Raw genomic sequence first — 27,375 nt, 5'->3', positions numbered from 1 at the left:
AGCTGCAAGGCCCGACCAATCCACTGACCTGCCAGCGACGCTGTTCAAAATTCCCGCTTCATCTCCCGCCACTCCACCTCCCCACCCCACTCCACGTTCAAATATGAAAAATTAGTGCTGCAGTGCGAGCCTCAAAACCAAACACTACACTTGCGTGCAGCCAAAATTTTTAAACCTTTACTCGCATTGTTGGTTGTTGCTATCATGAATGCTCTAAGAGCTCTGGTATTAAGAAACGCAAACATTTCTTCTCACTTGGTAAGTAACGTGTGCCTTGAGCGTCTCAGACTAAAGAAAATGTGACGACTGGAAGCAAAATTAACCTCAATTGAGTATTCTTTTTTTGACTACTGATCAAATCTTTTTCAGAAATTGATATGTGGGCGTGAAAGCATTCCTGCTGCTTCTTTCGCGACAGAAGCTCCTTTAGATGTCGAAGAACCTGAGATCCCCGACGTTCCTGAGAGCACCGATGGATTTGTTCTTCCAGGACGCAAGCATGTTTACGAACCAGGATATTTAGATGTGAGTATGACTGAATAGTTGCATATGTAGTTTCAAACTTTTCGTTACCCTAAAATATTACTGTTGTGTACCTTGGATTTTCAAATCGCTTTGTTTGCCTGCTGAATTACCAATAATCTACACAACTTTGTCTTTGATTTGCAGAAACTGAAACCCGCTATTCCGCCTTATGATCTAATTGACATAGAAATGAAAGGCTATGATTTTGCAGTTCTTGAGAATCTACAAAGTATAGTATGCAAACTATTAACCGCCTCAAATATTGATGTAATTGATGGGTAAGTATATGAACAGCTCTTGTTTTTGGCACCCATCATAATAATTGCCTAGTAAATACTCGTTTAATTCAGCTGGGCAGTGCGTGCTGAGTCATGGCACATTCAGCGATTTGAACCAAATTCATCTAAAGTAGCAGGAGAGTTCAATATGAAAGAATATAAGAGAATGTTGCAGGTAAGCTTTGCTGGTTTGACTTAGAACGTCTTTGTATTGAATATCTGCAATTGCCTTCTTCTATATTGGTTTTCGTTTTCTGTTTTAGTTGGCTGATCTTCCAGCAACAAAATTGGGTCTCGTCATTGAGCTGCTACAGAGTGTCGCTCCCCCCGGTGTAACGTGCTCAGTACTGCAGCACTCTGAACAAATCGAGAAAGATAAATATATTCCAGACATGGGAATAAAGGCTTTACAGGAACAGTTGGACGAACTTGGAGGCCCCTCCAAACTGGCACTTCAAAGAGAAAGAGAAGCCAAATACAATAAATTAAAATAATGCTTGTATGTGGTGGCTTGGTAAAGTGTAATAAATGTTAATTATCTTTACCCTGTTTCCCATTTATTTCATTGAACGAACAATGCTTCGTTTTTCTTGAATAGGCACAAGCATGCCTGCAATGGGGATTTCTCCAATCCATTCTTTTTCCTCCGCAATGCAGACGACAATAGCAGACGACACGTACTGTACTCATCGCGCGATTTTTCATACGGGGTGCGCTGCCCGTCTAGCAGACGACGTCAGAACAAAACAACAGCACAGCAGAAGCCTCGCCTCGATCGCGCTCGCGCAGCACAGCAGCCATCACCCCGTGTCATCTCTGTTTTGATGCGGATAGCGTCACCAAATTATGTATTGATTCGGGCCATGGGGTAGAGCCGCACGCTATTCTCTCCTTCTCTTCATGTAACCTTCAAACCCCCATCCAGGCTATGAAGAGGTCAAAAGGTAGGCAGAGTTCCTCGCTGCGCTACTCGGTCCGGAGGGGCCTGCGCGAGATCAAAATACTGCTTCTGCTTGAACGGGTACTCGGGGCGATTCGAATGATGTGAAGGGATGACTCCTTCTTTCATGGCTTCGCAATAAGGGCTCAGTTTCGACAGTTGTTTCTCTCATGGAATTTTCGGTTTCTAATGTCATCACACTTTTCCATTGAACAAACCACTGGCCAATCGTCACTTTTTCAAAACCAACTTTTGTGTTTATTGTTGTTTTATTTTCAGATAGAGTTGCTATGCTCTCTCGCTGCGTTGGTGAAGCAGCACTCCTGCAAACTCTACCATGCAATTCAGATAGTGTCACTTGTTGTGACTTTGGTGTCAATTTCCTTTTTGCAGCTGGCTCGAGGTGAGACTTGTAATTTATAGTACGACTTGCTTCACACTGCTTAAAGTTTTAGTATCTTAGTGTAATACATGCATTTATTTGACACTCAGTGAGAAGATTGTACGAGTATGGGAATGGGTCAAAGGCTCTGGCTTTGTCGAAGCGTCTTTTTCCCATTTAGCTGGTCACCGATATGCCATTACAAGCGTGCGTTTTTCTCCTTTGGGAACTATGTTGGCAAGCTCCTCATCAGATGGAAGTACAATGTTGTGGAACACAAGGGTAAGCAGTGTTGGAAGGGAAAGAACGGTCATCTCGTCGATTTTTGGTGCACATAAATTAAATCTTTGTATTGGTTACAGACTGGCGTTCGTATTCATACATTTGTTCAAACCAATGGTTGTGCTGTACGCCTTAGTATTTTTGCTCCAAACTCATCATTCCTTGTAAGTGCTGGTGATGATGGTGGAATATGTGTTTGGGACATTTTGAGGCGTGCGTTAGTAAGGTAAGTTACATAGGTTGGAAATTTTTTTAAAAATCAAATTCAGAAAGAAAATTGTTTAAAATTCTTCTGTTTAGGTCTGTTCAAGCTCATGATGCTACTATTCAAGCTATGTCATTCAGTCCTGATTGTAAATATCTCTTAACATCTGACACTGTTGGTATCCTTAAGTTGTGGAAAGATTTGATTGAACCCACTAGTGATTTGGTTGAGGCTCCAAGTACATCAGACTCTACTGATACCCTAGTTTCTATTGTGGAGGATGCACATGATCTTGGAGTCACCGGGTCAGATTTTGCTTCAATTCAAGAAACGCCAGGTTGGCCTCTTGTTAAATTTACTTAATGCTTGTGCTGAATTTGGAACCTATCTTTTTGTCTAATATTAACTGTAAAAATTATCTTTTCTCAGCTGACAATGTCCTTGCGACCCGTTACACATTGGCAACTTGTGGGAACAATCATTTGGTAAAGGTATGGTCATTTGTCGTAGTGCATCCCTCTAAACAGTGGAACCCTCCGCACTCTCCAGCATCAGGATCTGGAAGGCAGAGTCTGGTTCCAACCCCCGAACTGGGAAGTCCAGTCAGCCCAAACAGCCTGGGTCCTCGAAGAGAGAATAGTTTTAGGATAAGGGATAAGCGAGAGAGCAACGAAAGTCTCCGGAGAAGAGGAAGCAGTATCAGGAGGCGACACAAGCATTGTCAAGTTTCTCTCAAACTGACTTTGGAGGGGCATGGATCTGATGTGACATGCGTCAGATTTAATGCAAGTGCCACTCGCCTTGCATCTTCTTCACTTGATAAAACCGTACGATTGTGGGAAGTAAGTGTCCCCTTTTCTTCGAACCATTTCGACAATTTTTCTACCCTGTACCTTCTTAGCTATGACACTGATGTTTACTGCTTTTTTACCCTCTCCTCTATCATCAGATTCCAAGTGGCACCTGTCTTCGGGTGTTGGAAGGTCATACAAGATATGTAGCTTGCTGTGCATTTTCCCGTGATGGATCTCTGCTTGCATCTGGTATAACAAAAAACATATAGAATGGATTTTTCAACTATTTTCAAATTATTGTTGTTTTTACATTTTAATGCTGTTTTTAATTACAGGCTCAAATGATAAAACTATCTTAATGTGGGATGTGAAAGGAAAACTGTCTTTGGAAACTGACCTGGCACCATCCTTGAGCGCTTTTCGTGATAAATTATCAGGATCTAGCTTTGACAGTACTTGCGGACCTGTAAGTTTTTTTTCAAGGGCACACTTTTTCTTTTACCATCTAGTTTTCCCAACATATTAATAATAAATATTTTCAGCCTGATGCGTCAGTTCTGGAGGGAGGTCCAAAATCCTCTGAGTCTCATGCCACACTCCGTGAAGTCCAACTCTTGCAACGAATTGAATGTCCACATGGAGCAGTCAACACTTGTGATTTCTTTGGCAATAACTTGTTGGCCTTCGGAGGAGGGTAAGTATACATAAAACTTTTTTCTACATACATATTAATTGTTCAATTACACTGGTTTTTGCATACTTTTGTTAAATACAGCGATAAAATGGTTCATATTTACTCCAAAATTGATGGAGGTCTGAGGTTTCAAGAAGCTGAAAATGCTTCTCCCATTGAAGCTCATGCCTTTGCTGTGAACCAGGTAGAGTTTTCTCCTTGTGGAAAATATGTAGCCTCATGCTCTGCTGATGGATGTGCAGTTCTCTGGGATACTGAGGTAAGTTTCACAAAATCAATTAGTCTGTGTTGTGACTCACATTAAAAATAGGCTGAGTTTCTAACTGTGCTTCTCAACATTTGCAGACTGGCAAACGGGTGCCTGGTAATTTTGGGACTGGTCGCAGTGCTATTAGAACTTGTCGATTTTCCCCTGATGGCAAACTTCTTATTTGTGCTGGTGATGATCAGACAACCAGTGCATGGCGAACGGACACTGGAGAACTTTTCATGTAGGTTTACATATCAAGTACAAGGTCACAAGACTAACCTAATCTGAAGTTTATTTTGATAATGTTTTTATTTATTCTTGTTATCTCCAGGTCTGTAGAAGGGCACAGTGAAGCTGTTACTGCTTTGGCCATCTCCCCAGACAGCCAGTTTTTAGCCACCGCCTGCAGTGCTGGGCATGTTCGAGGCTGGGCCATTGTGTCAATTTGGGACCAATGTTTAATGTTGCAGGAAGATGCCCATGATCTGGGCGTTCAAAGCTGTGATTTTTCTCCATCAGCTGGAATGTATGGTATGTATGGCCTGACATTTGACATTAAAGGTTTTTATCAAAGATCCCATCCAAATTGTTCTGAATTGCTCAGGTTCTGAGAGCTATTTGTTGGCAACTTGTGGCAATGATTCTATGGTAAAATTATGGAAAGTGCCCAAGGACATTTGTGCTCCACCCACACCAACTTCTCTGTTGCTGAGTGCACCGCCAGCCCCAGCCAGCCCGCTACGTTCTCCCAAACCCCCTCCAGGAGCAAAACTTGTGCGCACCTTTGTTGGTCATGGGGGAAACGTAATGTGTGTACGTTTCACTCCTGATTCTGGGGAATTTTTAGTTTCTACAGCCTCTGATTCTACAGCTCGCATATGGAGTGTTGTAAGTTTCTGAAGTAAATTCAAGACTCATATTTTTCATGATCTGTAAATGGACATTTTGTTAAAAAAAAATTTTCTTCAGCACTTGGGAGATTGTCTTTTTGTGCTGGAAGGACACAAAAAACATGTAACGTCATGCACATTTTCATCTGATTCTTCTCTTCTAGCTACAGGTATGTGAAGTCAGATATGTCCTATATATGCCCTTGCAATTTTGGTTTTTGTTTATTTAGTGAATTATGATTAATTTTAATTTATTTGCTTCAGTTGTTTTCTATTTGTTGGGCATGCTTTATCATCTTTTGCTTCAACCCTTTTTTTAAGAGACTTCTCGGTAAGTCTTTGTGATGTCATGCTATGTTAGTTTTTATTTATTTCCGTTTTCTTTTATGCACATGTAATATTATTTTCGGTTTGGCATTTCCCTTTTTACTTTGAATGCGTAACAGATAGATCCTAATCAACTTTTTTTTTAAATAACAGGATCTCTTGACAAATCTCTGATTTTGTGGCTCCTTCCTGATCATCTTGTGTACCAGAGTGTCGCTGCTTCTCGTTTACGTGGTCAACCACTTTATGTATGTAACCTAGTTTGTAGTCCATTACAACTCATTACTTCTGTTTTTTGCACTAATATTGTCTTGTCCTTCATAGGCTCTCGACTGGACTCCTGATGATGTAATATCGTGGCTAAAGCGTTCTCTCTCATTTCCTATTGATCCATCTATTTCTGTGGCAGAAAATTTAGATGGTTGTCAGATACTCACGCTACCAGAAACTGAAGTTGCTTCCATTTTGTCCATAGGTATAGCTTAATTTTGATTGTTCTTCCTGCTAGACATGTATTTTGGCAATGATCAGATAAGTCGTTTCTACAAAGAAATTTCATAAGGCATTTTTCCCCTTCTTTAGACAACCCAGACCAAATTCATGAATTGACATTGCAGCTGAAGTGGTTACGCCATGAAGAACTTAATATATGTCGACCAGAAATAGCGAGCAACTTTGATGTCCCACACGAGTTTCTATGCCCCATAACAAGGGAAGTTATGAGAGATCCTGTTGTGTGTGCAGGTACGTCGCTTGTAGGGAATTTTGTAACTTGTATTTATGTCACATTGCCACACTACACATTGTTTTGTTTATTTTCTTAGATGGTTTTACCTATGAACGAGCTGCTATTGAAGAATGGTTCCTGAGTGGAAAGTTGACGAGTCCCATGACCAACTCAACATTGGCAAGTCTTGCGTATCGGCGTCATTCCCAGCTGAAGCGTGCCATCTCTGAATTTTTATATGATGATTCCTCAGATCCTAATGACACTGAGTAGATTTTTTGGTGTTTGCCAACCAGAAAGAGGTGGTCAAAAATAGATCTATTCAATTGCAAGTCAATAATTTTAAATGGATTTTACATCAAATCTTTGTTGAAGTTACACCAAACCACCCTTTTGTGACTAGGTTTACCTAATGTTTTGGTTTCATGACATGTTGAAGTAAATTTGTAATCTTCTATCTAAACTGCTTAATATCAATGCAATGCAGTTTCATGTTTACTTTTTCATGTCTCAGCCAATGGGCTTAGAAAATAATCTATTTTTTGTTGAGCCTTCTTTATATTTGTGCCTGTGATAATGTGTGCCCTTTTTGTGTTTGAAAAATCCTATAATGTAAGCAAGTTTTCCGTAACTTGTTGGAAAATTTTAAAACCGTTTGCACCACCCCTCCAGTATTAGCCTACACTTACCCTTTCACATGTATTTGGTAACAGTACTAAGTATTTATATATGTACATTCGATGTGTTTCTTTGTTGCTCTTTTTTTCAATTGTTAATTGTGAGCATGGCCATTCGCTCAATTGTTTATGTGATATCCTAATTTAATGTTGATTCAGTCCTTGGATGGACACTATGTTGTAATAATGGTGCTCCCTAATTTTTTGTTAGTTGTTAAGTGCCTTTTTTTTTTTTTTTTTTGTTCATACCAATATCTCAAATTAGTGAATATTTAAAAATATTGACTGCCAATTGATGCTGCAGAGGGTGACCCGCTCGCGCCGGTAGATCGGAAAGTAGTCAACACTTGATGCACTTGCCAGCAGCGCGCCAGGGGCCGATGGGTGAAGCGGTGAGTGGTTCACTTTCAATCTACCGGCGGAGGCGGGCCACCGCACGGGCCTCCCTGTGCCGTTGCATTGCACTTACCAGCAAAATGACTATTATTTAAGTGTTCTCTACTTCTCATTGTCTATGTCATGTTACAAGTTTGATCAATTATATCTTCCTCACAAGTTTATGAGCGAGGGAGTTCTCCCTCCAAATATTAAAATTAACAATTCTAAATATCTTGCATATTAGTTGAAGTTTAATTCCCGCCTCTTTAAATTTTCATTCTATCTTCATCCATTGTGAATTTTGAAAACATTATTTAGAACCATAATTTATTCAACTAAATTGTCTTTTGAATTAATGCGCACCTTTTAATTACATAGTCTTTCACCTTTAAAAACAACCCTTGTCTATAAAAGGGCTTAAATAGCAAGTTGTGGATTATTACTACTGGTAAGTTAAGCTGCGGATGTCCAGTGCTGTTATACTTATTCTATTGATTTTATCTTTGTAATTTATCCCATATCTTGCAAATCCTAAATATTAAAAATATGACCATGTACAAGATTATCTTAAAAATGATAAATTACCGATTTTGTGCAGACTTTAGCGTTTTCTTCAGAGATTGTCGCGATTCTGTATTTCCGCAGGCAATCGGCGCATTGTGCAATCTATGCAACTAAAAAAATATAAACTGTGCACGCAAAAAAAAATCAAGGATGTAAACTTTTTGTGTTGTTGTTATAATTACTGACCGACCAAGGGACCATTGTTTTCTGAAAGTTAATTATTTGAAATACAGCTTAACGGAAAGGATGAGTCTTAATTGTTGCTCAGCGCGGGTTGCCTACCCCGTCCACTCAACTCTTGACCGTTGCCACTGGCAATGCCAGGACCCTCGACGACCACGACTCGAGTCCTCAAGCGGACGGTAATCCCGATCGTGAAGACTGATTCCGAGAGTCTTTTTCGTCGCTGTCTCTGTCGTGAGGCGCCCTTTATAGGTGCGAGAGAGACAGCGACGAAGATCACTCGGAATGAGTCTGCTGGTTCCGAAAAAAAGAATGGCCAGGTGCAGTGGCAGGCAGCGCGGCGTGAGCGACCTCACGTATACCCGTTTCTCCGCCTGCTTCACGGGATTCTCAAAGAGAGATAGCGGTAATTAAACATCGATAGCGGGGGCGGGGCACTCGTTGGATGTCCAACGGCGCTACTTGTCTTTGGCACGTAGCCCTCCCTCTTAACCGTCCTTGTGTTAACGCTCCAACGGTCTGTCGGGCTCCGTCTGCCGCACCATGAGGACGTCCCTAGTTGTTGGTGAGTGTCCGCACCCGAGTATAGCAGGAGCCACTCACTCAGGGACTTCCCCCAACAACTTCCACAAACCTTTGACTGGAGTTTGAGCCGCAAAAAGCCACCGACTGACCTAGGCTAGTGCGTGTTTCAGCCGTTTCAGCGGCCCTGGTGGCTTTGTGCGCGCTGGCGCTGCCCGTCCGGGCGAAGGCTGCCCTGGACGCCAAGGGCGCCGCCGAGCAGTGTGTCTGCCAGCTCTCCGACCCGCGCCGACCGCTCCAGCTGGTCCGAGGCGCGGACCAGGTGTCACGCTGCGAGAAGGGGGAGTACTGCAACTGCGCGGCCAAAACCGTCGCGATCTGCGACTTCAGTTTCATGGAGGAAACGTTCCGGTTCAACGAGGAAGAGCAGATGTGTGACTTCCGCGTGGACTGCCAGGCTTTCTTCGACCGGACGACCGTAAGCCCGGCGACTGCAGAGCCGACGCCGCCGACGTTGCCCCCGCTGCCCACCGAGCCAGAGGTGACCACGGCCGCGGCCCCGACCTCCCCGCCAGAGCCCTGTCGTTGCAGCGACGCCAGCCGGGCGCTGCAGCTGATCCGAGGCGCGGACCAGGAGTCACGGTGCCAGACGGGGGACTACTGCGACTGCCGCGCCAAAACCGTGCAGCACTGCGACGACTTCGAGGCCCTGGGCGAGCGGATGAGGTTCAACGAGCAGGACCAGGAGTGCGACTTGACGTTCGACTGCCAGGCGTTCTTCCGGGGCCCCACGGAGCGGCCGTCGACGGCCACACCGCGCACCGCGGCCCCCACAGCGGCGCCCGCCACCGCGCCGACGTCGCCGCCGCAGCAGTGCACCTGCGCCGACCCGGGGGACGCCAGCCGGGCGCTCCAGCTGGTCCGCGGGGCGCTGGGCGGCGCCAGCGAGCTCGCGCTGTGCCAGAGGGGCGACTACTGCCACTGCGCGTCCAGGACCCTCCAGCACTGCGACTTCACCTTCCTCGGCGAGACGGCCAAGTTCGACGAGGAGCAGCAGATGTGCGACTTCGACTTCGACTGCGAGGCGTTCCTCCGCGCCACCCCAGGACCGGCCGCCCCCACCCCCAGGACCTCCACGACGGGGACGTCGGGGACGTCGGGGACGTCGGGGACGTCGGGGGGCTGGGTGCCCTCGTCCGGCTCCACCAGGGTGGCCCTGTCCGCCACGCTCTTCTCCCTCACCGCCGTGCTCACCGTCGTCAACCTCCTGCTGCTGTACCGGCGGGCGTGCTGGCCGCGGTTGTGGGTCCCCCACCAGCGCCGCCCTGCTACCCGTCCCGGCCGGCGGGCGCGCCTGCAGTGCCTACAGTGTACTCCCCCGAATTCGAAAACTGCACTCGCAAGGTGCCGCTGCAGAGTGTAGCGTGAGTAGTGGACAATTACGTGCCACACGGGGATAACGTCAGGAAAAAAAGATTCCTTTCCTATTTGTCAGTGTTACGGTGGTTACGGTACTCCTGGCTTGACTGGACTGTTTGTATACCAAAGAAAACGAGTGGCGGTTTGCGTTTACTTCTGAATGGATGGAAGGGTTCAAGGCTTGTAAATATATTTTGCTTTTTTATATTTTAATACTATGTCATATAGAAACAAATACTTGCCCTGTCTCCTAAAAACCACTGGGCATTCCCTCTACACGCAACATTTATTTTACGTGAATGGGAGGCAAGTTTTTAAAGAGATTTAGTAATCTGAAATTGCAGCCCTGAGCTTATCATTGTGGAGCTACTTCTGATTGACTAGCTCTACTCTGCAACTACCCCCCACTACAAAAAGCAAGGCACCGGCAGAACAAAATGCGTCCTGAATTTAGTTTCGACTCACACCGCCGCTATTTCAAGTGGCAGTAAATCACATCTTGCCGGACGCTTCATCCCAGAACTGCATTCGCTCCGGAAACACGTTGCCGTCCTTCATGACCAGGTTGTCGCCGATCTCCAGGTAGCCGGGCTTGTCCAGCGTCGACGGCGCCCATTCTACGTTCAGCAGGTCGGTCTTAGCCGGAGTCGGGTTCCTGGAACGAAAACAGAAGCGGGTGAACGAAATCCTCGCGACAGGTACCAAAAAAAGGCGATGTTTGAAGGACTGGCCTACATTTGGCTCACGAAGTTGGCGATGAGGGTGGACATCCTGTTGACGGTCATGTCGTAGCGCTCCTTCTCCGTGGTGCCGGCGTCGCTCACCAGGTGGTTCTTGAACACGTAGCCCCAGTCGTCGCCGTGGCCAGCGCCTGCCAAACGTAACATGTCACACCGGCTGGCGAAACAGGAGCTCGAACCGAGCGTGCGACCCCACCAATGGATTCCTCGCTCGGAGAGCAATCCATTGGTGGGGTCACACGTTCGGTTCGAGTCCCATTCAGCGACTCTGGAGCTCAAAACGCGTCCGGAATTTTAGCCGCCCGCGGCCCACTAGCCCACTGTGCGCACCTTTGATGGTCTTGCTGGTGCCCATCATGAAGGAGATGACCCCGAACGCGTCCTGCGTGAACAGGTACTGGTACACGGGGGCCTTGGCGTGCTTCATGTGCCAGTGGGCGGCCATGTGGTTGCCGTGGATGATGGCCTCGTCACCGAATACCTGCAGCCAACAAGTTTGAAAACTCCAGTATTTTTCAAATTTAATTTAAAATGAGAGGGAAATGAAAACGGTAGATGTGGTACATCGGCGGCCAGGGTGAGCGTGTCCTTGCCGATGGGCTTCCCCTTGAAGTACAGGTCCTTGATCTTGGCCGTCAGCTCCTCGCGCCCGTTGGCGTCGAGCTTCTCGTAGAGGTTGGGCGTCAAGAGCAGCGTCGGGTTGGCCTGCAGCCGCGTCACGTCGTCGTCGTGGACCCTCCCTGCGGACAGACAAGGATGGCGCTCGCTTTCTCGCTCGGCCCCGCAATGCCGCACAGTGGGCCAGAAGACCGACATCATCATCATCATCAGCGCTGTTAGGCCTCAGCAGGGAGGCGGTCAAAATTCTGGACGCGTTTCGAGCCCCAGAGTAGCTAAGCAGGACTCGAACCCGACGTGTGACCCCACCAATGGATTGCTCTCCGAACGAGCAATCCATTGGTGGGGCTCTCCGAACGAGCAATCCATTGGTGGGGGTTGAGCCCTATTTAGCGACTGTGGGGCTTAAAACGCGTTCGGGATTTTGACCACCTCCACCGGTCTTCTGGCCCACTGTCACCGCCGCCCTTGACCGATGCTCACCGGCGATCCACGTGCCCTCCTTGTCGTTGACGCCGAGCACGACGGGCACCTCGGTGTTGAACTCGCCCGCCTTCAGGATGTCGACGGGGTGCTGCTCGAAGAACGGCTCCTCGCCGCCCGGCACCTCCACCACCGGCGCCCACACGTTGATGTGGACCAGCGAGCGGTCGCTCTGCGGAGCACAGGGGCAAAGTTGGAACCCCTAGTTGGAGGTCACGGCGCGCAGCAGCGGTCTTGCCTACCTTCTCGGCCATCATGGCGCCCACGCCCTTGAGGACGTCCTTGACGGGCGCGTCGCGGAGGAACTGCGTGCGGCGCACCGCGTCCGCCACCGTGTCCGCGCCGGCGCCCATGGCCTCGGCCAGGCGGCGCGCGTTGCCGTCCACGTCCGACTGCATCGCCCAGAAGCTCTGCGCCGTGCCGCCCGACATGATGGCGCCGTGGAACAGGCCTGCGCACCGAGACCACGCCGTCGACACATGAGAAGCGCCTGGCGGGTAGGCAACCCAGCGCATGGCTGCGCACTGGGTTGCCTACCCAGCTCCGCGCGGGCGCTCCTCCCGGCCTGCACACTCCGCACCAAAAGTCCCGCGACAAACGCCAACGCCGCCGCTGTCGGCTGGCCGATGGCCGATGGCCGCGGACTTGGCGGTTCGGACCGTTTCGTGCGACGAGCCTGATGCTATCTCCGCGCACGGCGCGCAGTGCTGCAGGCCTTTACCGGGCGGCCTGCGCGCACGCGACCAGCGTCACGGCTACTCCATGAAAACCACCGAGACTTTGTTTCCCTCAACGCGCCCGTTGTGGTGACGGGGTCGACGCGTACCTTTGGAGCCCGGCGACAGCACCTGCATGTGCGCGGACACGGACCCCGCGCAGCCGCCGTAAATGGTGACCTTGGCCGGGTCGCCGCCGAAGTGCTGAATGTTGTCCCTGACCCACTTAAGGGCCAGCCGCTGGTCCTTCAGGCCCGCGTTGCCCGGCGCGTCCGACGAGTTGGTGGCCAGGAAGCCTGCGGGGCCGGGCCATCTCGTTATCGAGAGCAGGAAGTGGACGGGCCATATTCATCCGGACACTAAAATAGCCCCGAATCAAACACTTGAGGGTACTTTTGGAATCCTCGACGGGAGCGGAATCCAACGATACCCTCACATGTTCAATTCGAGTTATTTTCGAGTTTTATTCGAGTTGTGCTCACCGAACGGCCCCACGCGGTAGTTGAGGGTGACGAGCACCACGCCGCGGTCCATGAGCGTCTCCGGGCCGTACATCATGTAGTCGCCGCTGCCCATGAGGAAGCCGCCGCCGTGGAACCAGACGAGGACGGGGAGCGCGGCGTCGGCGGGCAGCTTGTCCACCGGCGTGTACACGTTGAGGTACAGGCAGTCCTCGGACACGTGCATCATGTGCCTCGCCACCGCCTTGGCCGCGCCCGGCAGCGACGCCACCACCTTCAGGGCGTCGGCCGCCGTCGTCACGCTGGCTTGCGGTTTCTAAACAACAAGAACAAAAAAATTAAACAAAAAATTTTAATTGCTTTTAGCTATTTGTTTTGACGATCTTACCGCCGGTGGAGTTGGCTGCGGACACATGTCGCCCTCGCTGTGGGCGGCGCGCACCCCTTCCCAGGCCGCGGCGGGCTGGGGGGCCTGCAATGCCATGGTGGTCGGTCAGTCGCTGTCGAATGCGCCAACAACGGCCAACGACGACAACAACAACAACGGCGTACCTTGAACCGCAGGTCCCCGACGGGCGGCATTCCGTAGGGCACCCCGTAGAACGCCATGAACTTCTTGCCACCCGTGCTCGTCTGGAACAAGCCAGTCAGCTGGCCCTGGTTTATCTTGATCGCTGGCGCTGGAAGAAGAGGCGGGAAGCGGCTTCGAGTTAAGTGAGGTTAGTGTTTTCTTTTGATTTGAATGTATGAAGAGGCGGGAAACGGCTTCGAGTTAAGTGAGGTCAGTGTTTGACTGAGTCACGCCCCTGCGTCCCTGTTAGCATTGTATCACATTTGTTTAAATGTGAATCAGTAAAAAAAAAAAAAAGCCTTGCCAAACGAATGCAACAATGTTCAGAGGAGCGTGACATTAAGTCACATTCGTTTCGACCTGATATCTTGTTCCTGGATCGTCCGGTCGGCTTCGGTCGGCACCCAGTAATTTTGCCCAAAAGTTCGCGTGCAATGATGAATCAGTGACTCGAACGGCTAGGTTCGACTAATCACAAGGTCTAGGAAGGCCAATAGGCCAGCGGGTGCACATCATGCTGTGGTTGGGCGGGTCCAGGAACTCACGAAAAAAAAAAAAACTTCAACTTTCGACGGTCGTGACTAGCTCGCGTTGGTACTTACTGACTTCATTTCGGTCGAATATCCCCGCCGAAGAAAACGACACCAGCAGCGCCAGCAGGCATCCTGAAAATGAATGAGAAGATAATGAAACGCCCCCAAAATTCCTGGAATACATACCCTGTGTCAGGTTCATGATTAGTATTAAAAAGCTCCACTTGCAACTCGTCATGGCCCCAGACGAAGGCCGTGCTTGACCTATCTGTCATCAAAGATCGCCGATGATAGCCGCCAGCATTTTGAATTGCGCAACAATTCGACCTCTCGTTGCAACCATGCTAGAGCGCAGTGATTAAAAAACGAGTGTCCATTTTCCTCTCCAAATCGTGCGTTATGTTGGCTTCACCGAGTTTCTTGTCATAAAAATTGAGTGTCGTAAGCACTATAGAGAGTCTGAAATTTTCACTGCGGGTCTATTAGTGCAAAAAATAAACCGGGTTCGAATGAGTACAATTTGTTTTCAGTCAGCTAAATCGGCACCCAAATGGATCTGGACGGAAACTAAATCAAGTCCTCTTTCAAAAAGCAAGAGTGCTAGATTGACTCGTCGAGGCGAGGTGCGAGTCTTACCTGCACTGCCCAATGAACGTGCTGTCCCCATGGTGGTCGCCGCTGTTCTGAACTCTGGACGAATGGCAATGGCTCTCGGTCACATCCAGTACGTCCCGGCCGGCCGCTCTGTGGCCGCGCCGTGCCGTGCCGGCTATAACCCGCAATTTCGGCCTCATCGCTGTCTCTCTCTCACTCCCACTCACTCTGTCACTGAGGGGAGGGTTGCCGGGTCTTGCTCTACGCGAAGCCTAGGTCCTTCGGGTACTGACCAGATTTTCCGACGTTGCGTCACTGCCACTGCACGCAACTTGAACGTGTGTGTGTGTTGTTTGTTTTTTGCCGGTCGCTTTGCGGCCCTCCCACGAGACACGCGACCAGCGGGGAGTAGCGTCGTTCGGCGGGCGCGGAGTAGCGCTGCGTCCTGCTGCCGATACTCCCTGCTGGGCCTCCCCCCTCCCCTCCCCTCTCGCCCGGAGCTCCGCGTTGTGGTCTAGCCTCTAATGGTAATGGCAATGCTCCGCCAGGCCGACCCCCAGGCACGGCGGTGCGGCGGGTGGCCGATGCTGGCCGCAGCAGGCGCTCGCCGCACCCGTGTGGCCCGAGACCTGGTAAAGATGGTGTTATTTTGGCGTTCTTCGGACTCCAAATGTACTTCAAATTAACACCAAAAGGACACCATAGAAGCACGCTAAAATAACTCCATAATTACATCGAATGCATTTGGTGTCAACGCGGCGTTATTATGGAGTTTTTTTAGTGTAAAAAGGCTCGTTTTTTCACCAAAAGAACGCCATAATAATACCAAAGCAGAGGACAGCCATAGAGAAAAATGACAAAAGAGAGACGGCAGGTGTTGATCCCCAGATCTGCGACTCGGAAGTTTCGTGCGGAACCGCTTGGCCAGAGCGAGTCCGGGAGGACGAGCCGCACGGCAGCTATATGTCGTGCGTTGTGCCGCGCTCGGACTTAGCCCGAATCCCCGCGGCTGGAGCCCAATCTTGTTTCTATAAACATGAACTCGTACAGTGTAGCAGACCATTACAGGTCCTGTCATGTTATAGAACATAGAACTGGAGCCCAATCTTGTTTCTATAACATGACGGAACCTGTAATGGTCTGCTACACTGTACGAGTTCTGTTTATAGAAAAAAGATTGGGCTCCAGCCGCGGGGATTCGGCTAAGTCCAGCGCGGCACAACGCACGACATATAGCTGCCGTGCGGCTCATCTTCTGGGGTCGCTCTGGCCAAGCGGTTCCGCACGAAACTGCCGTGTCGCAGATCTGGGGATCACCCTGCCGTCTCTCTTTTGTCATTTTTCTCTATGGCTGTCCTCTGCTTTGGTATTATTATGGCGTTCTTTTGGTGAAAAACGAGCCTTTACACTAAAAAAACTCCATAATAACGCCGCGTTGACACCAAATGCATTTGATGTAATTATGGAGTTATTTTAGCGTGCTTCTATGGTGTCCTTTTGGTGTAATTTAAAGTACATTTGGAGTCCGAGAACGCCAAATAACACCATCTTTACCAGGTCTCGGGCCACACGGGCAGCCTGCGGGTTTGATCACGCGGTCTCTGCTGGAGAAACGAAAAGAGAGGAGCGGGGTTTCGAACCCGGCTCCTCCGACCTGGTGACCGGCATGGGCGTCGCTGACTTCCTCAAGATGCCCGTTTTGCGAAGGGAAAACACCTGATGAAAACTTGGCGAAAATTTGCGGACTCGAACCCAGGGATCTAAATTGGTGAATGAGTGAAGATACCCACTCGGCCACGCCGTTTGCAATCCTCAAGAAGGAAGGGGAGAGCGAGTGAGGCAGCGTCGTCGCCGCGTTGCCGTGCTGTCTTGATGCAGCCGCCCACTGTTTTGCCATAGTGGACGAAAAAAAGGAATAAGCGACAGAAAAAAGGAGCAGGAAAACAAGATGGCGTCCGAGACAATGTGCCGGCCGTGGGAACGGAGCATCACCCGGACAGAGTTCCATCATTGGTGCCAACAACCGGACGCTGAATTACTTGAACCATTAAAATAGCACTAGACGCTTCTTCGTTTACCGACGAAAAAAAAGAAGAATAATGTAAAAAGGAGGGAAAATTTTGATTTTTAAACAAAGCGTGGGGAAATCCTCGGCAATCGTAGTCCAGACTAGAATGCCATCCGGGATACTGGTCCCACTCTGCAATAAAAAAAAGTTTACGTGTCATACTCAAGTGGGGGAAGCCGAACAGGGAACGCGCTTGTTGACTTCGCGGTAATCCACTGAATCACCGAGTAGTTCTAAAAAAGTTCAACACCGCGTTTCTGTTTTCTCAAAATTTGGCAACTCTTGGATTTCTTTTTCCATCAATATGTTCGATTTTTCGCAATCTTGCGAGCAATGTTCAAAAAATCTCGCTCGTCTGAAACAGAAGCAAAAAATTATTTGACGTCCTGAAATTTTTTGAGTCGACAATTCGTTACTTTTTTTCTTACAAAAGGTTGAGGTAACCCGGCCTAGAGGGGCAGGTCCGCTGGGCCGCTCGCGGGGCGTGCGGCGCCATGGCGGCACGGGCGCTATGCCCGCGCACGCCGCCTGTGAGAACCGCGGGGTGACCGGCTTCCCGCCCCGGGGCCCTCCCCACCATTCATAGCTCTTTCACCTGTGTGTGTGTGTGAGTGCGTGTGTGTGGTCGAGGAGGGGGTCTGCAGCCCCCGTCCGAATGGAGGACGCCACCACCACTGCGAGAGGAACAGAGAGGCACAGAGGGATTGAGAGAGACAGCCCCCCCCCCCCCCAGCCCTGTTGCGAGAGAGGCACCTCACCGTTGTGCGTGTCTACCTCCTTGTGTGTGTGTGTGTGTGTGTGTGTGTGTCATTACGGTCCGTGTTTTGTTTTTTTTTATTATTATTTTCCCTCCCTTTTCACGCGCTAATTAGTTGGGCAACCTTATGCCGGTTAATCGTGGAGGCCTGATTACCAGATTTATGATAATTGATATTTTTGGAGAAGGGCCGAAAACAAGTTCATCCGAGAGAGTACGACCCCCCTCCCCCACCCAACCCCACCCCCCGCACTTAACAAGGTCTGATCAGTCAGTACGTCGTGGACTTAATTTCTTCATACGCTTAGACGCCCAAAAAGTAACCCACTCATACTGAGATATGTCACTGCACCCATAGCAACACACCCGAATGACAACACGATTTTCAATGTTGTTTTTGTTTTTTTTTACAGTGCGCAGACGTGCTGATGAAATGCTCGCCCTGGACATGCGCCCCGTGCTAATGGATCACGCACTTCTCGGCCTTCAAAGCACACATCGACAGCAGGAATGCGTTGCAGCAGAGCGAGTGCGGCAAGTACACTGTCTTCCCGCAGACATTCAGAGTTCAACTTTTCCAAATAATATGCCACGAAAGCAAACTTGCCAAAGGCAACAAATAGAAATTTTTAAGTTTTAAAAATTTAAATTTTTAATAAGAAAAATAGGATTTTTTTTTAACTTAACGCGAGGATGTTTATTATTTCTTTTCTACGAAAGGCGAACGGAATAAGGAGACGGAGAAGGAGGAAAGGGAAGGAAAGGGAAGGAAAGGGGAGGAAAGCTGAAAAGAGAGGAGACGATAAGGCGAGGTGTGGCGGAGTCATCACTTATCGGCACAGGCATCACCCCAGCATTCCGTGTCAGCGCCGCCCATTGTGGCTGCGTTCCCACACTCCCTCTCTCTCTCCCTCCCTCCCCTCCCTCTTTCTCCGTCGCTCCCGTTGCCGCGAATGGGCAGAGCAGAGCCGGGCAGAGCAGAGCAGGGCAGCGGGATTATATTCTGAGATCTCGAAATTCGAGGGGAGTCTCTCTCATCAGCGACAGCAGCAGCAGCAGCGCTGCCATCGGCTTCGCGATGAGACACAAACTGGGGAAAAGCCTAAAAAGTTTAAATCAAACCGAGTAAAACATTTTTTAAGGGGAGGTTCTACTGAAAATATTGCATTTTTCAAATTGAGACCCAGTGTAAAAATTTGTTGCAGATGTATATTAATACATAGTTAATGGTCAAACATAAAATTTAGAGCCCAATACCTCCCTCCAAATCCAGTCGAAGAGGTTTTTTCAGCCTATTGTAGCAATATCTTAAAAAATTCTCCTACGCAAAGCATTTCAACGTAAACTGATGTTCTGGACATTTTTCACTTCTTTGGCTCATATGCAATAAAGCGTGGCATCACCAAGACATGGGACCCAACAAATTTATTTTGTCGTTGCTTTTCAGAAAAAAAGTCACTAAAATATCAGAAATTTTAACATTTTCTTGAAATTTTATTGACATGCTGTCTTAAAAACACAGCTTATGGTTTTGTAATGGTCCCAGTATCTTACTAATGCCACGGTTTATCAATTATGAACCAAAGAAGTGAAAAATGCCCAGAACATCAGTTTACGTTGAAATACTTTGCGTAGGAGAATTTTTCAAGTTACGACTGGAAATAGCAGAAAATTCCTCTTCGACTGGGTTGGGGGCTAGGTATTGCTCTCCAAACTTCAAATTTAACTATTTACTATGAAATACTTAAAATTTACAATGAATATTGATAATGGGACTCAATTTGAAGAAAGTAAGATTTTCAGTAGAACCTCCCCTTAAATTCTTTTGACTGAACCTCAGCGAAGAACTTATAGGACACTCTCTTACAAGATGATATGGACCACATCGATTTGACGTGACTACAGTCAAGTCCCCTGGCCCACGCAGCGTCATGCTTGTAACGTCTATTTTTAAACTTCGTTCTGAATCTAAGCCTAGTCCGGCCTTCTGGCGAGTGAGTTAGAATTAATCCCCTCTAATGCGCTGGTCGCGCTCCCAAGATAGATGAAACAAACACGGTGCGTGTCTGGGACCGTCCGGGGTTGCGAGTATGCACCGAGGTGTGCACCACCGTAATCTTGCATGTTTAGTGTAATTGCATCTCGACTGGAAAAGCCTGGCACAGCCTGGCAAAGCGTGGGACTGGTGAGTGTGTGTGTGCGTGTGTGTGTGTGTGTGTACTTGTGTGAAAGGTCAAACCAAATGAAATTAAACTAGGTGCACTTTTTTCAGAAATACTGTATCCTTGTCGTCGCTGCCGACACCTCTCGCGGGATCTCTCGCACGTCTGTGCGAATGTCTCTCGGACGCGCAACGGTGGGTCACCGTCTTGGAGGCAAACAAAACTCGCAAAGGACGACAACAACAACTTGTTCTTCTGTTCTTTTTAAAAAAAAATTGAAAATTTCAATTTAAATTCAAAATTAAATTAATTATTAACTATTTTTCTTAAATTAAGAAAATGTTTAGAGGAGAAAGCAGCCCGGTATCCGGCCGTAGTCGTGCCCCAGGCTACCCCAGGCGAGCCTCCTTGTCTCATTAAAGGCTTCGGGTGCATGGGAAACACCACCGACCGCTCATTCAAACGCGCAGACAGACACTCGCGGGTCCACGGTCCACACTCCGCCGGCTCTTAAAATGTTTGAGACTCCGCTCCCTTTTCTCCTTCTCGAGCGCCACTTCGCCGTGGTTTCTACTTTTCGTATTATTGAGAAAACTCGGTTTCGACTTCAAATACACGGGGTCAAACTTCAGGTTCAACGCGGAGCCACAGCTTTGGTTCGCCATAACACTGTCGAAAGGGTGATTCCGTCAAATTGGATGAAGGGAATAGGACGACTAGGGTCCCCTAAACCATCTTCCTGAATGCAAAAATTGCCAGTGAGGTGTCCCGACGCTCCCTCTCGCCCTGTGGCCCGACTGAACAGAATCACAACGATATGGAAAAAAATCCATGACTTGGGACACCGCCTGCTAAATAATAATAGTTGTTTTATACGAAGGCCGAATCCACAATCCGGCCACAATGCTGTGATTTTTCCCCGTTTTTTCCTTTTTCGCAGCAACAGTCTTATCACGATAATCCCATTGCCAACGCAATAAAGTTTTGCTTCCGTCGGCCTAGGCGTGCGTACGCCCGTACGGCCCACGCCTCCATGCAGCGTACGCAGTACGCACGGCCCGGCGTGCCCGGCGTGGCCGCAACCCGCGTCGTGGGGGCTCTCCGTGCGTCGCCGCGCTGCCGCTTTCCCAGGTCGAACAGGCCGAAGGATCCGAAGCAGAGAAGCAGAGCACTGTGTCAGGGCTGCCGACCAGCACCTCGCACAGTGGGCCAGAAGGCCGGTGGAGGCGGCCAAAACTCCAGACGCGTTTTGAACCCCAGAGTCGCTGAATGGAACTCGAACCGAACGTGGATTGCCCTCCGGACGAGCAATCCATTGGTGGCGTCACACGCTCCGTTCGAGTCCTGTTTAGCGACTCTGGAGCTCAAAGCGCGAGCCGGGGGCTGAGGGCTGAGGGCGCCTGTGAATGGCAGGGTAGACAACCACGTGGGACGGCCTCGCTCGGCGGGCTTGCCTACCCTCAAGTGGGCAGGCGCTCGCGGCACGTCGCCTTCGTTGTCGCCGTTGTTGTTGTTATTGTTGTTGTTTTGTGTTGTTGTTGTTGTTGTTGTTGTTGTTGGCGACGGTGTCCCCGCATCGGCGATTGGCGGGCCAGGAAGTCCCCCGGCCGCGGCGGCACGGCACGGCAGCGCGGCACTTTAAACTTTAAAAAGCATCTGGGCGGCGCTGCGGCCTGCGGGTCTGGTCCGGTCCGGTCCGTTCCCACACACGGAGCAGCTCATTACAAAGACTAAATCAAAGTGCAGTGGCGGGGGAGGGGGCTGCCTCGGTTTGCTCGGCGTAGCGAAACAGCCCCCCTCGCCTCCGCGGCTCCGCGGCTCCGCGCCCGCACCGGAGCTCGCCCAGCGGCCTGCCCCCACCCCGCCGCCGCGCCGCCGTGCTCTCGGTGACGGCCTGGCCTGCCGGTGACTTTACACAAGACGGTACTCGCGTGGAGGGGGCACCTCGAGGGGCACCCACCTGCGGGACGGCCGCGGGGACGGCGCCGAGGGGGAGCCCCGCCCCGCCCCGCCCCGCCCCGCCCCGCCCCGTGCCACCGGTAGCAGCGCGGCCAAGGCGGCCAAGGCGGCGAGGGCGGCGGAGACCCGCGGCCAGTCCTCGGCCACCTGTTGCGTGATTCTGTGCCTGACGACGGCCTCCTTGCGGTGCGCGCGAAGCCCCGCGAAGCCGTCCCCGTGCGACGGCGTCCTCGGGAACACCCTGCTGGGGGTGACTGCCACGCTGCCGGGGCAGCAGCAGCAGCTGCAGCCACTCCACGGGGTGCACCAGCACGGAGACCTGGACCACCTCGACGTCGCTGCCGCCGCTGCCGCCCAGACCATGCCCGTCGTCATGGAGAACGGCAGGGCCTCTCACTCGTGGGTCAGTACCTCCACGGCGTGCCACACACCCCTGCGTCGTCCTGGACACCATCCTGGCCCTCGACCTGGACATCGTCCTGGCCCTCGTCCTGGACCCCCGGACGGGCGGAGGCTGCGTCCACCCTCCGGACTAGCGACATTGGCCCCGTTCTTCCATGCCCTGCGATTGTATAGCTTCCAGTGCCGTACGATAAGGACCGTCACTGTGAAAAACTTCGCACTTTCTCATGATTCGCGACGCTGTAAGTTCGCACCTGAAAGTGCGACATGCGACATCGCGAGGGGACGAGCAACTGCCCAGATTCGCTGTGCAAGACATGGACGTTCAGGCAGCAGAATCGCCTTGTGGGCGAATTGTGTTGCGAATCTGGCTTATACAGCACATCCCCATAATCATTGTTCACGAAATTGTACAGTGGGTCATTCCTCGCGAAATCGACAGTGTATCGGACTGGCGCGCGGTCGTGTTGACAGTTCGTCGCGAACTCAGACGAATGCCGCCTCTTGTCCAATCGGCCCAGCAGTGACTCCGTTGCCGCGTAGGCGGCGCGCTGGCTTCAGATATTGCACCGAGCGCGCTGCAGTTGCTGAAGTCTTTGATTTCCTCGTTTTGAGGTCGAGCGGCCCTCTGCCCCGGCCAGGCAAAGCCAGGCAAAGCCAGGCCGGTCAGGTGTCCCCGGGCGAATGTCCTGCGGTCATCTACAAGTACAATGAGCCGACCAATGTAGCCCCACCGCGCTGCCAGCCAACACACACACCTTTCCTTTCCCGCCCATAAATTAATTTCCCGCCGTAAGGTTGTATTCGCGGTCACCGAAAAAACAACAACAAAATTTGACTGTTGAGTTAATAGTTAGAACAGCGTGTGGCAGTGTGTTCGCGTTCCGGATAACGTTCTGTTGGCAAGATGAACTAAACGGTGTGAGTGTCCCTTTCATTTTGTAGAACTCGTACTGTAGAAACTTATTCAAATCGTATCCCGTGTAAAGCAGCACTCTTACAATTTATCTGTATATTTGTCTTGTTATTTTAGGATAAGTCTTGTGTCTGTAGTTTCTGGCTGTCATAAGGAAGTCTCCATCTGCCTCGGATCGCTTCGCTTGCGAACATTGCGAACGAACAGTTTCCTTGTGTGTGTATAATGCAGTGGGAAGCCAGCAGGAAAACGGCTCACAAATTGGATTCGTGTTCACCTTCGACACGGTTCGAGTTCCAGTCGCCTCCGCAACAACAGCGAAGATTGCACAGTGGGCCAGATGACCGGCGGAGACGGTCAAAATAGAGGACGCGTTTTGAGCTCCAGAGTCGCTGAATGGGACTCGAACCGAACGAGGAATTCGTTGGTGGGGTGACACGTTCGGTTCGAGTCCTGTTTAGCGACACTAGAGTTCAAAACGCGTCTAGAATTTTGGTCGCCTCCGCCGTTTATTGAAAGAAAAACACGTCGCGGAAAAACCTTATTGTTGTTGTTGTTTTTTGTTTGTTTTTTTTTACTGGGGCCGCTGTGTACGGTTCGCGTTAACCTTTGCGGGACGCGTGCGACTCGGCCTTGCTTTCATTCATTGGCCGGATCGATGGCATCGCCAGGGCATCGTCATCCCATGGGAACTTGGAGGGAATCCCCTGGGAACGCCCCGCCCCGCCCCGCCCCGCCCCGCCCCACTCCCACTGTCACAGTGAAAGGCTGTCTCTTTTTTTCCGCGTTGCCGCTCGTCTGGACGGTCTAGGTCCGTTCCACAGTGGATTTGCCAGAAGACCGGCGTAGGCGGTCAAAACTGTAGACGCGTGTTGAGCTCCAGAGTTGCTGAATGGGACTCGAACCGAACGTGTGACCCCACCAATGGGTACCTCGTTCGGAGAGCAATCCATTGGTGGGGTCACACGTTCGGTTCGAGTCCCATTTAGCGACTCTGGAGCTCAAAACACGCCTCGAGTTTTGCCCGCCTCCGCGTTCGGGCCAGACGACGCCTGTGGCGCAGGCCAACCCGCCACGCAGGCGTGCGTTGCGGCGCTGCCTATCGCTCCGTTGGCGGGCGCTCACATTAAAAACTTAGTTCTTTTCTTTGAAACGAATAGTGGATGTTGGTGTGTGACGAATGTGTGTGTTGCAGGCGCAGTATGGCTACATGGTGTCTCCGGGCGAGCTGGACCCGGCGGGGCCCCAGGACGCGTGGGGCGTGGGCCCCCCAGGGCCGGACCCCGGGGGGCCCTACGCCGCCACGCCCCCGCCGCCCCCGCACCACCTCGCCCCGCTGCCTGCGTTCTACGTCCAGGTAAGACCCAAATTTTACAAAAATCTTCTGAAAAAAAGGAAAATCTATGTCCAGGAAATAAAATGTCAAAACGTTCAAAGTATTTGGCTCTGGGTAAATAAAGTGCCCAATGGAGACATGGACCATGGTACCATGGACCGTATGGACCACGGCGGCCACAGCGCGCGGGGCGGGGCGGCCCCAGGGCGGCCCCAGCGCTGGGAGGAGGAGCGTAGCCTGGTGGGGGGCGTGGCACGAGCGGGGCACGGGGCATGGGGGCGCGGGGGGCACGGGGGGCGCGGGGGCCTCGCTGAGGAAAATGGACGGCGTACGCTTGGCGCGCCACTCTGCAAAAGTAAATAAGGAACAGGTCTTTTTCCATGTTTTCGACGTTTTTCGGTTAATACCACTGCGCCGTAACCATGCGGGCTGTCGTGCATTGTTGATCCAGTTTTTTTTATCGACTTGGAATTAAATCTTTGAAAGCTTTAAATTCGTCGAAAACATTACTTTATCTGACTGACTGTACTTTTTAATTATGTCATGTGGAGGTCATTCAGTCATCCAACTATGAATAACGCATTGCATGCATTTCACCACATGTATCCACCAAATCCTCGGTTTTTCTTTTCTTTTTTTTTTGTGATTTTCCTGTTGTCCAATTCACTGGGACGTTTTAAGGACTCGCTACTTCTGCGACTGCGGCGGGTCCGATTGCTGCGGCCCAACAGACTCCCGAAGCAAAGTGCCCCTGCGTGCGGCGCCGGCGCCATTCATGGTCCTAAACTGCCAAAGTGGCGCAGTTATGCCTGCGCGTTAGTGTGCAGTTGCGTGCGCGTTAGTGTGTGTGTGGTGTGTGTGTGTGTGTGTGTGTGTGTGTGTGTGTGTGTGTGCGCGCGCGCGCGCGCTGCGGGTGTGTGCGTGTGGTTCCCAGACATGGCTCTGAGAGCTGGCATATGACCCGGCGCGTGTTCCAGCGTGTTACAGTGTTGCAAACTCCCCGATGGCGGCAATAGGGCCGTGCAGCAGGCTCTGGCATTGGGCCGTTCGTCTACACTGGAAACTGGGATCTCTAAAGTCGCTTTGGAAATGCTTCAATTTTTTCAATTTCCCAGTGTCGTTATCTATCGGGGCGGGAAAGTAGTGGCTAGACGGCAGTTTGTTTCCTGTTTGCGTCAATCTCCGCGTGCTCCAGAGCGGGCGGCTTGTGCAGCTCCACTGTGACAAAAATTTCGGCCAAAACGACCAAAACTAATGTTTTGAGTCATGCTGACCATTACCATTACCAACCAGTACCATTCCAACATCAACTAAATTTGACTCGATGATTTTTTTGACAGTACACCGCTACGGGCCCATTATTTTACTTCAGGGCGCAATGGAAGAGAGGGGGAGGGGGGTCGCGGATGTCGACCGGGCAAGGAAAGCGGATGGGCAGTGGCGTGGCAGTGGCGTGGCAGTGGCGTGGCAGTGCCCCGTAATGCGGGGTTGCGACGGGGGTCGTCCCGGAGCGGTGTGGCCCCGGACTGCCCCGGATGACAGCGGGACGGTCGAACCCCCGCGAACCAGAGGGGCTTGGCTTCGACTTGGCCGCGCGTCGCTACGCGTGCACCAGAATGCCGTGTCCACGTCGCTGAGATTCGTTCGGAATGCGGCTATGCCGGCCGTGCGTCGTTCTTTGGTCGTGCTATCCGAGTCGCTCGAAACGCTGCTACGGCGGTCCCCCGGCCGCACCGGCCGCCCCGACGCTCGTGCCGTGGTGACCTCCCCGGCCAGGTCGCCGCTGATCACAGGCTTGGCCGCCGTGGCCGCCGTCGTGCGGAGGTGGGTGTGGCCGTAGGGGCCGGGCAGCACGCCGACGAGGAGGGCCTGGGGGGCACGCCGGTCAGCAGGCTTCAAAAACCTCGCAACGCCGCCGTCGTAGACTTTGCAGGACGAAGTCCTTGGCGGATGCTGGTGTTTACTTAAGGTGCATCGCCATCTGGTCCAGTGGCCTGCGGCCGAGCCCGTGTCCGAGCCTGTGGCCGTCGCGCGTCGCACACCGAGTCCAAGGGTCAACACCTTCCTTCCCTCTCCTCTTCTTCTCCTTCTCTCTCACTCACGCATATTGGCGGCGGGCGTCGCCAGACGCACAAGTGGCTGCGGTGCGTCTTGACGTCGCGTCGCCGTCTTGGACTCCCCCCCCCCCCTCGCTGCGCTCCGCTGCGCAGGACCTGGTCGTCGGAGGCGCGGTGCGGCGCGGTGCGGCGCGGCTTGCGGTGTGGGAACGCTCCCCTCGCGGTTTCTCAGGCCGGACGTTCGCCGGCGAGGGGGAGGGGGGGGGCGTCTAGGGCCTGGCCGGGGCTCCGAGGCCCGCAGCAGGACGAGAGGGCCGTGCTGGCCGTGCTGGCCGTGCTGCTGCCGTTTCGGACCCAGCACGCTTCCGGCCCGGTACAAGTTCCGGCCGCGGTGCAGCAGGCTGCCAGCACCGCCAGCAGCAGGCAGGGCCTCCACTTAGGCCCCCGCGGCGGCACTGCCGGCGCTGGCGGCGCTTCTTAATTGAAGTCGCTGCAAGCTCAGATTACGCCAAGGCGCGCCAAGGCGTGTGCGTGCGTGGCGGTAGTGGCGGCCTAGCGGTGGGTGACAGCAGATAAATTGGCGGGCCGGGGGTATTCGAACCCGAGACCGACTTTCGTCCCGAAAAGGTCACGAAGAAACGTCCGGAAACATGGAAAAATCGGAAGGAAAGCTGGAAAGCATGTGGGAGTTTGAACCCGCGACGCATCGCACAGTGGGCCAGAAGACCGGCGGAGGCGGTCAAAATTCTAAACGCGTTACCAAACAGGACTCGAACCGAACGTGTGACCCCACCAGTGGATTCCTCGTTCGGAGAGCTATCCATTGGTGGGGTCACACGGTCGGTTCGAATCCCATTTAGCGACTCTGGAGCTCAAAACGCGTCCAGAGTTTCGGCCGCCCCCAGCTGCCTTCTGGCCCACTGTGCGTCGTTGAGGCGTTGTTGCTGGAACTGCCGCATCGGAGA

General features: G+C 51.5%; 4 protein-coding genes across 5 annotated transcripts; 3 read left to right on the top strand and 1 right to left on the bottom strand.

Moving 5' to 3' along the window:
• The first annotated feature begins 97 nt into the window (after positions 1–97).
• Positions 98–1,347, top strand: LOC117653639. The gene is made up of 5 exons (XM_034399447.1): positions 98–258; positions 370–525; positions 670–803; positions 876–978; positions 1,067–1,347. Exons 1-5 carry the CDS (start codon positions 205–207, stop codon positions 1,295–1,297), a joined length of 678 nt encoding a protein of 225 aa, XP_034255338.1. The 5' UTR covers positions 98–204; the 3' UTR covers positions 1,298–1,347.
• A 107-nt stretch (positions 1,348–1,454) lies between these two features.
• LOC117653631 (uncharacterized WD repeat-containing protein alr3466-like) lies at positions 1,455–8,160 on the top strand. 2 transcript variants are annotated; one of them, XM_034399434.1, is made up of 18 exons: positions 1,455–1,747; positions 2,023–2,146; positions 2,236–2,407; positions 2,488–2,633; positions 2,708–2,949; positions 3,042–3,454; positions 3,562–3,655; positions 3,742–3,872; positions 3,949–4,100; positions 4,182–4,359; positions 4,446–4,591; positions 4,682–4,881; positions 4,955–5,238; positions 5,320–5,410; positions 5,721–5,815; positions 5,892–6,042; positions 6,150–6,311; positions 6,392–8,160. In XM_034399434.1, the coding sequence occupies exons 1-18, from the start codon at positions 1,732–1,734 to the stop codon at positions 6,565–6,567; spliced, it is 2,973 nt and encodes a 990-aa protein (XP_034255325.1). In that variant the 5' UTR covers positions 1,455–1,731; the 3' UTR covers positions 6,568–8,160. The 2 variants fall into 2 exon arrangements, 1 of the variants encoding a protein (XP_034255325.1); XR_004588243.1 differs by lacking the exons at positions 6,150–6,311; positions 6,392–8,160 and adding an exon at positions 5,505–5,571 and having other exon boundaries at positions 5,892–5,937.
• Positions 8,161–8,497: 337 nt separating this feature from the next.
• LOC117654441 lies at positions 8,498–10,413 on the top strand. Its single transcript, XM_034401072.1, has 3 exons — positions 8,498–8,661; positions 8,792–9,460; positions 10,382–10,413. The coding sequence occupies exons 1-3, from the start codon at positions 8,640–8,642 to the stop codon at positions 10,411–10,413; spliced, it is 723 nt and encodes a 240-aa protein (XP_034256963.1). The 5' UTR covers positions 8,498–8,639.
• LOC117654074 (juvenile hormone esterase-like) lies at positions 10,226–14,930 on the bottom strand. Its single transcript, XM_034400228.1, has 12 exons — positions 14,796–14,930; positions 14,229–14,291; positions 13,608–13,735; positions 13,444–13,527; positions 13,077–13,371; positions 12,705–12,890; positions 12,121–12,329; positions 11,879–12,050; positions 11,342–11,517; positions 11,108–11,258; positions 10,773–10,908; positions 10,226–10,692 (listed from the first exon to the last, which is right to left on the bottom strand). The coding sequence occupies exons 1-12, from the start codon at positions 14,824–14,826 to the stop codon at positions 10,530–10,532; spliced, it is 1,794 nt and encodes a 597-aa protein (XP_034256119.1). The 5' UTR covers positions 14,827–14,930; the 3' UTR covers positions 10,226–10,529.
• Positions 14,931–27,375: the final 12,445 nt, after the last annotated feature.

The sequence above is a fragment of the Thrips palmi genome, unplaced genomic scaffold (assembly GCF_012932325.1).
Source record: "Thrips palmi isolate BJ-2018 unplaced genomic scaffold, TpBJ-2018v1 HiC_scaffold_10, whole genome shotgun sequence".
In the NCBI taxonomy this organism is placed as follows: domain Eukaryota; kingdom Metazoa; phylum Arthropoda; class Insecta; order Thysanoptera; family Thripidae; genus Thrips; species Thrips palmi.
This window is presented reverse-complemented; position numbering and strand designations above follow the sequence as displayed.

Bases quoted from the DNA above. Each gene is read 5' to 3' on its own strand.
- LOC117653639 (XM_034399447.1), top strand. From the start codon at position 205: ATGAATGCTCTAAGAGCTCTGGTATTAAGAAACGCAAACATTTCTTCT. The intron at 259-369 runs GTAAGTAACGTG...AATCTTTTTCAG, and splicing joins CAAACATTTCTTCTCACTTG to AAATTGATATGTGGGCGTGA. The intron at 526-669 runs GTGAGTATGACT...TTTGATTTGCAG, and splicing joins ACGAACCAGGATATTTAGAT to AAACTGAAACCCGCTATTCC.
- LOC117653631 (XM_034399434.1), top strand. The intron at 4,882-4,954 runs GTATGTATGGCC...TGAATTGCTCAG, and splicing joins TCCATCAGCTGGAATGTATG to GTTCTGAGAGCTATTTGTTG. The intron at 5,411-5,720 runs GTATGTGAAGTC...TTTAAATAACAG, and splicing joins TTCTTCTCTTCTAGCTACAG to GATCTCTTGACAAATCTCTG.
- LOC117654441 (XM_034401072.1), top strand. From the start codon at position 8,640: ATGAGGACGTCCCTAGTTGTTG. The intron at 8,662-8,791 runs GTGAGTGTCCGC...TGCGTGTTTCAG, and splicing joins GAGGACGTCCCTAGTTGTTG to CCGTTTCAGCGGCCCTGGTG. The intron at 9,461-10,381 runs CCGCCACCGCGC...CTGAAATTGCAG, and splicing joins CGCGGCCCCCACAGCGGCGC to CCCTGAGCTTATCATTGTGG.
- LOC117654074 (XM_034400228.1), bottom strand. From the start codon at position 14,826: ATGGGGACAGCACGTTCATTGGGCAGTGCAG. The intron at 10,909-11,107 runs GTGCGCACAGTG...TACGTTTGGCAG, and splicing joins CACCAGCAAGACCATCAAAG to GCGCTGGCCACGGCGACGAC. The intron at 10,693-10,772 runs GTAGGCCAGTCC...TTTTCGTTCCAG, and splicing joins GCCAACTTCGTGAGCCAAAT to GAACCCGACTCCGGCTAAGA.